Source organism: Cynoglossus semilaevis, chromosome 2, assembly GCF_000523025.1.
Source record: "Cynoglossus semilaevis isolate Cse_v1.0 chromosome 2, Cse_v1.0, whole genome shotgun sequence".
NCBI lineage: Eukaryota > Metazoa > Chordata > Actinopteri > Pleuronectiformes > Cynoglossidae > Cynoglossus > Cynoglossus semilaevis.
Window position 1 is genome coordinate 7170814 of NC_024308.1, and position 7618 is coordinate 7178431.

The window sequence follows — 7618 nt, forward strand, 5'->3', positions numbered from 1 at the left end:
CGGGCCCCGCCCTCTGCCTGCGCGCCCGGGGCGTCCTGCGGAAGCAGCTCCTGAGCTCGGCGGTGCAGGACATGAACTGCGTTCGCAGCCGTCGGCGGATCGACATGCTGAAGAGCGGCGGTTTGTCGGACCTCCTGGTGGTTCTGATCACCGGAGCGTCCCTGCTAATCTGTGGGGGGGTTCTGCTCCAGCTGGCCCTGGTCAACCACATGCCCAAGCCGGGGCAAGCCCTGAATGACATGTACATCTCTGGAGTGGTGTTGCTGGCAGGAGGGGGCGCCGCAGTGGTAGGTGTCGTGATTTACGCGGTTGTGGTGTTGCTGTTGGAGAGAACGAGGCACGGACGGAGGTTCGTGGACCAGGTGTTGAACATATTCACAGTGTCAGGGCGCATGGAGCAGCAGGCCCGCAGAGAGACCACCTCCAGTCTGGCCAACCTGATATAAAGAAGTGACCACACACAGAATGTTGGACACGTCGTACCAGATTATTTATCCTCTGCTACTGTACTACTACTACTACTGCGATTATTACTACTACGACATTAATCCACTTACTACAACATTTATTAATAATAATAATAATTTTTTCACTCCAGTTTGAGACATCTGTGACATTTTGGGTTTGTGAAACAGTACATCTGTCAAACAATTCAAATTTTTTATCTGATAAATTACAGTAAAGCTGTGCATTAACCGATTAATCATGATTAATCGTGACTAATCACGATTAATTGTATGGTATTTTACACTAGACATCTCCAGTGTTTGTGACGGTGGGATTATTAAACTGCACATCACACAAACCAATCATTAAAAAAATGGTTAGAAATGTAATGAATTTCCACTAATATGATTAACGCATTAATTCTGAGAACGTTATAAAAGGTTTTAGTTTCTGAATGTACGGTAAAATGTTTCTATGAACACATGGGAAATATACAGAGAAAAAAATCTGTTTCCATTTCCGCTGCAACATGAGGGGTTAATAAAAGCACATTTAATGACCGAATGAGAGTTGAACAAAATAAAATAAAATCAGTGTGAAATGAGAAGCTGTGAACAAATAAACTTAACATCAATAAATACAGAAAAAAGCACATGAAGTAAAATAGGTCATTTACACACCTGTGTGCGTGTGTGTGTGTATAATTAACCTAATGATCGTTGTACTATTACAAACCCCACGACATACAACTATCTGAACACGGCTTTTATCAAAGACAGCATGGGCACCAGCTGACAATGTAAATAATATTCACAGACCAGAAAATATATTGGGAAATATACCTTGAACAGTTCCTTCATTTGTATTTCTTATCGTATCATTTCCTCTTTTTCACCGTTTCCTCCGACTCATGAATATATGCAGTGGATGATTTGACTGTGGATTAAATTGATTTTTGGATTTAAAAAAAAAAAAAAGTAGTTTGGCTTGGGGGGAGAAAAACAACTTTGTCCTCGGCTCAGTAAAATGACATATTATTGTAATAATCCATGCAGTGAGACCGTGGTGTCAGAGACGGATCGTCCACATGTTAATGTAATACTGGGATTTGTGTTGGGAGAATTATAACAGAGCACTTTATATATGAATACGTGTGTATAATTGTCAGTTTTGTACATGGACACAGTATTTATGCAGCACCTTTGTTGTTGTTTTTTTTTTTTTTTTAATTCCATTTACTTTCCTCTCTATGATGCTATATTTAACTCCATCTAGTGGCTGTGTTTTTATGAATGGACAATTGTGAAAAATGTTTGTCTGTAATTTTCTTTTTTTTATAAATTGAATCTCATTGTTCTTATAAACAGCGTGTCACCAAGCAATAAACTCTGAAGAAACAATTGAGCAAAAGTACGAGGCAGTTGTTGATTAACCTTCTTTTTTTCTCAAAGATCCACAGAGGGGACTTGTTTAAACCAGCACCTTGTGGGGTTGATATAAACCTGGGTCAATCATTTATCCATGAGCTGTACACACGACTACAGTACTCATACAATACTGCTCTTTTACAATAAACAGTACGGTGCAACTGTGTTCATGTTGCAGTGTACTGGCATTGGTGTTTTGAGCATTTCTTTTTCAGCACTGTACAAATTGTTTTATAACAGCCAGGCTGTATATCTGTTGACTTTGTAATAACTGAGTGCTATGACTCAAAAAATTCCCCTTGAAAAAAAATAGATGAGCTGGACAAAGCAATTAAATATAAAAACTTGAATGAATATTACCTGAAGACAAAAAAGGTAAGGAGAAATGGCTGCTTTTTGCCTGTTAGTAGGAGGGTCAAGAGGTCAAACCTCATTATAGAACGCTGTTATGATTGAGTCAGTACACGTGCCTCGTGTTTGTGAGTTTTTTAGACCAGAAATGAATTATTACCTTGGACTCCAGGTGATTCTATAAGAGGTCTGTGATGGACCGGCAACCGACGGTTTCACCAAAGTCAGCAGGGTCGGCTCCAGCTCCCCTCGTGACCCTTAACATAATAAAGAGGTTAAAGCAGCAGCAAAGCATAAACGAGTGTTATGTTTTGGCTTCAGTTTCTTAATCAAATTCAGATCCCTACAGAACAGAAGAGAAAAGCAGATTAATACCATACCGTGATTTAATTCTGAGTCTGCACTGAAGAATCCTGATGTTATATTAACCGGGGGGATTCCAGCGGTGGAGGTGAGGAATTTTGACGGGGTATTTTCTGAATACATTTAAAGTATTTTTTAGCTACGTACATTATTATTCTCCACAGAGCAGAGGTGGAGAATTGACTGCTGTGAGGGGTGAGAGAGGGGGGGGGTGGGGTGGGTCATTACATCAACATGGACAGTCATTGAATTTCAGTGTGCTTGCAAAAAATTCCAAAGCGGGTCGTCAGTATGCTTCATCATCTTTCACTGAATTGTGTAAACCTGCAGTCTCTGCTGCGTGCTTCAAACTGAGCCTCGTTTCCTGAGGTGATAGAATGTTTGCTCTGAAATGTAAATATTGTTTTTGAGATGGATTTTAAAAAAAACAACAAAAAAACCCATCACAACACATCTGAGCTGCAAAGAAAGAAAATGTGTGTTTCTTCACCACGCAGTGTAGAAAAAAAAAATCTGTGTGCGAGTGCCGCAGTGTGTCACACGTGTGAGTCGGTCAGTCACGCCTTGGGACAGACAGGGTCAAACAGTTGACCATTGTTTTGATGACAGAGCAAACTGAAGGCACAATGCACAAGGAAGCAATAAGAGGGTTGGTATGGACTAGTACCAGCCCCACCTCTCTGTCTCCGTCTCTATCCTTCTCTGTCTGAAACCTCCACAAAAAACAAAGCCCCTAAAACTCCTCTTCCCAGCAAACTCGACTTCTGTTCTCCTCACTGCCACACATTTGGCTTTGACCTTAAGACTCACCGCAGCGACGACGGGCTGTGACAGCAGAAGCCAACAACATGAAGCAGGAGTCTCTTAACCAGGGACCGTTGCCTAATTATCGTCTTCTGAAAATAATCTAAAATATTGACATTTCTCAGAATCGTTTTTTTTTATAAATATTTTGTATTTCTCTAGTGATGTTACAGGAAGCTTTAAAATGTTAAATAAGAATTCGATCTCTGTCAAATTCCCACATAGCAGAGATAAATACTGCCTAAGGGCAGCAGACAAGTGATGACGAGGAGGGGCCCCAGGACAGAGCCCTGAGGCACACCTGAGGAAGGCTGGGAAGAGAGGGAATAAATATATGTGGTTAGTGAGACTGGAGTTAAACCAGTGTCAGATTAGTGATTAAACAGAGCAACATACACATTTCTGATGTTTAGATTTTTTTATCTCTAAGAAACAACAATAACAAAACGTTCAATATTATTAGATACAAAATGTATTTATTTTTCCAAATATATCCCTTTTTCCTATGGACAAAATTGTTTGATAAATTAATAAAAACACATTGAAGAAAAAACCTCATTAGTTTCAGAAACCTGTCCGACGCAACATTTATTATGTTTTTCGCACTTCTTGAAAACTTCATTACTCAGACCAACTGTAACGATGCACATGTTAAATATCAAACAAACCCCCCCCAACTCAATATAGTTGTCACTATTCTGTGTTCCTTCAAAGCAACATATTCCTTCAAGTACTTTTACGTCAGAATTTCTTCCCTTTTTTTTTTGCCATTCTCAGCGTTTTTCACAGGAGAGAAACCAGCAGAGAACAAACAAGCGATAAGAACATGACAGAACCGTCTGCACTGGTCTGGTTCAGTCTGGACCTCGCAGCGGCAGCGGCCCGCTGATGTTGAGCACAAGGACAAGGTTACAGGCCCCATGAGAGAGTGTCCACAATATTATGTTACGCCTCCAACGTCTTTGACAATATTGTGCCTTATTAATCATTGATCTGGTCGCTGGTGTTAGCCTCAGTGCGGGGAGGTGGGGGGGGTGGTGGTTATACTCACAGTTCTAAAGGTGATTTTTTTTACATAGGCAAATTTTCTTAAGGCAAACAGAGTTCAGGCAAAATGGGTTCAAATGATATGAGTGAAGATTAACAGATGTGGATATGCAGGAAATAAAATGGTGATGGCTCACAAGACGCAGATTTTTGCATGTTACACCGTCGGATGTCATAATACATTTACATAGGTTTCGCCTTTTTTTGAAGAAAAAAAATTTTTACAAACGTCTGTTTGTTCTTTTAAATCACATAAGAGTAAATGTCTAAGCAGTTAGAGCAAACATCGTCACCTTCCACATGCTGAAAATGTTCATTTAAATCCTGAGGAACTTCTTTGAAAATAAATCACAGATTAGTGGTTTTTGCACCATTTTGTTTTCCATTTGAAAAAAGTTTGGAAGAGATTACGTCTCATTCAGCTGTAGTCCGCCTGAATATGTCCTCCGCTGCCAAGAAAAGGGGAGTACAGAGAGAAGGAAAGGAGACAAGAGGAGAGGAGAGGAGAGGAGACAGCAGAAAACCCATTCGTCTAGCAGCATCTTTGCCCTTTAGTTTGTCCGGAGTTGGTAATCTGCCAAAGAAAAAGCAGCAGAGCATTAACACAGATTTCTTTGACTCATAACCCCAACACATCACTCTTGTCGTAAGGCCGGACGGATCTACACTCACAGGAGTACCTGTGGTGTCACTTTACTGTGGTGGAAGATGAGACACGGAGTAAATACGACTCTCTAATTAAAAATGCACTCAAACTGCCGTCAGTGTTGGTACCACATCTCAATGCAGAACTTAAACACACAGTACTATGATATACGGAGATGAGATTCAAGAACTGCACCTCAGTACCGATACTTCTTAGTCGGAGTACAATCACAGTTGTCACAGTAGTGACCTGTCTTGGCTGGAGGTAATCCACAAAACTCCACACCTTATAGTACATTAGATAAATCTTCATATTACATGAAATCTAATTTTTCTAACATGAAGGCTCTGGGTTTTTTTTATTTTCAAAATTCATCAGGTGGGCCAGACTGAACCTCCTAGCAGGCCGGTTTTGGCCCATGGGCCATATGTTTGGCACCCCTGTAATAGATCATTACTATACATCACTGTGCTTTGACAAAGAGACGATTCTACTTCATCCCTTATCTGACTTCTTCATTAGATGTTAATGGCAGCTGCCATCCTGTGACTTGGATTACTGCCACCTTCTGGCACCAAAGTGACTCAGTCGATCACTCGTCCAGACACTCAAGTTTGTCTTTATACTGACCTAAAATGTAAATATAAAAAATAACTTTTGACAGTTTTTTCCCACTCGTTATGACTATAATTATCAGTTAAGCAGCTGGATCGTAACGATACTGGTTCCTGATCATGTGACCTGAGCCGTCACTCAATGCTGTAGTGTCATCACCAATGTGTCTGTTCATCACTCATTAATAATCAATGCGTCACAGCCAGTCGGCAGGTACTGTTTAATCAGCACGAGTGTCTCTCTGTGAAATGTGATCATCATTAACACGACTTCATTACCGCCCCCTGCAGTGCTGAAGGCAGCATTGCGTGGTAAGTCATTCTTACTTCTCCACTCTGCATTCATTTATCTTCACCCTCCCATTATTTTCACACCAGCCTCCTCTCACTCCTACTTTCAGCCCATCTCTGTCACAGAAAGACGGTCGTGACCTTGGCATTTAGCTATCGCCCCTCTGTGAGCGCGCAAGACACTTTCTGTCGTTGTTATTTAACTTTTATCATTCAACGCAGACAGTAGAAAAGAAATGGACGTCACAACCTCGATGCGACGATGGTTATGGTCTGAGACCACTGAGCTCGGGCGCAGTTTCTCTGCTGTTTGCTGAGTATGATATATTTGTACCAAAGTCACTGTATTTACAGTGTCAGTCAGTATTCGTTTTACAGTGGAGCGGAAAGTTTGCTCACGCGAGCAAAACACTTTCACAACAACTTCTTTGTTGTCCATAGAAAGGATATTGTAATCTCAATGCTTAAAATAAAGTGGAAGTAATAATAATAATATTGTTATTATTATTACCAACACTATTAATTTTATTAATTTATTATTATTATTATTATTATTAGCCACCTGTAGCTGCTAAAGACCAGTATAGACTGGAAAGACTGATGTGACTGAGCTAGAAAATCATTTGTTCCTTCTGTTTGTCTGGAAAAGGTTCCTGCTGGCAGTGGAACTGTTGCCCTTCAATCTTCATATTATTTCCATTTTCTCTCCTTTGAGATTTTTTTTTTTTTTTTTTTTTGCTGCAGTCTCATCAATACAGTGCAGCTTTTTCTCCCGTGAAAAGCAGTGAGGTGTGTTATGTCCAAGCAGCAAGCATGCAATTAGGGTTATAAATTTCTCTCCTATCTTTTTGGTTAAATTATAAAATTGTGGTTTAAAGGAACTTTAAACCTCATTAAACCTGAGTCGCAAAAATGTGATCTCCAGTCTGTTCAATCTCCCGATCCCAGGTACTGGGCTTGCCTCACAAATTTTGACAGATTCTCAATGACTGTACAGCTCTGTATGAATCTGGACGACAGACAGACGTTACCTGAGTGTGAACCGAGAGAATCTATGTCACAGGACTGAAACCCTGATGGAGGGTTTTATCCCTGGCATACTGTGTGGTGTCACACTGAGCCCCAGAGGCCATGGCTCATGGTGATAGGGGCCAGGTAATGGATATGAGGGATGATACACAGCTGAGTTCACTCCTGGGGCACACACTGAATAGTGATGAACAAAGACCCACTCTGATGTTGTTTTCACAGGGAAAAACATTGAATTTAACCTGAGGGTGTCTTCCAGTGTGTTACTAGGGTCGGGTGGCACACCAGCCTGCTTTTAAGAAACATTAGATTTAAATTAAAAAAGATAAAAGGCCTCGGGTTTATTCAACTTTTTTTTTTTAAAGTCCAACCATTTTAGAGCCTTCTGACTTTTACTTCCATTTAAACATTTATCTTACAAATCCATGTATCCATGTAACAGGAGTAAATCAACAAATAATCCTAATATCAATTTTTAAAATAGATTTACTACTTTAAAAGGTGTATTATCACTTTCTGTAGTGTAGTGTGAGTCCAGTGCCAGTGTGTTTATTCTCACCTCCACTCTGTGTGATGTAACGCACCCATGGTAACGCCTG

The 7618-nt window shown here is 40.4% G+C and overlaps 2 protein-coding genes across 2 annotated transcripts in view; one reads left to right on the forward strand and one right to left on the reverse strand.

Annotated features, from left to right (window-relative positions):
- tmem125a (transmembrane protein 125a) overlaps positions 1-1849 on the forward strand; it is a 3802-nt gene extending 1953 nt beyond the window's left edge. The window contains exon 2 of the mRNA XM_008334031.3: positions 7-1849. Coding sequence (XP_008332253.1) covers positions 7-446 — 440 coding nt within the window. The 3' untranslated portion in view covers positions 447-1849. The remainder of the gene's footprint in view (positions 1-6) is intronic.
- A 1942-nt stretch (positions 1850-3791) lies between these two features.
- ap1m3 (adaptor related protein complex 1 subunit mu 3) overlaps positions 3792-7618 on the reverse strand; it is a 20462-nt gene continuing 16635 nt past the window's right edge. The window contains exons 11-12 of the mRNA XM_008334042.3: positions 7579-7615; positions 3792-5013 (exon numbers count right to left, since the gene is read on the reverse strand). Of these exons, the coding sequence (XP_008332264.2) occupies positions 4991-5013; positions 7579-7615 (60 nt within the window). The 3' untranslated portion in view covers positions 3792-4990. The remainder of the gene's footprint in view (positions 5014-7578; positions 7616-7618) is intronic.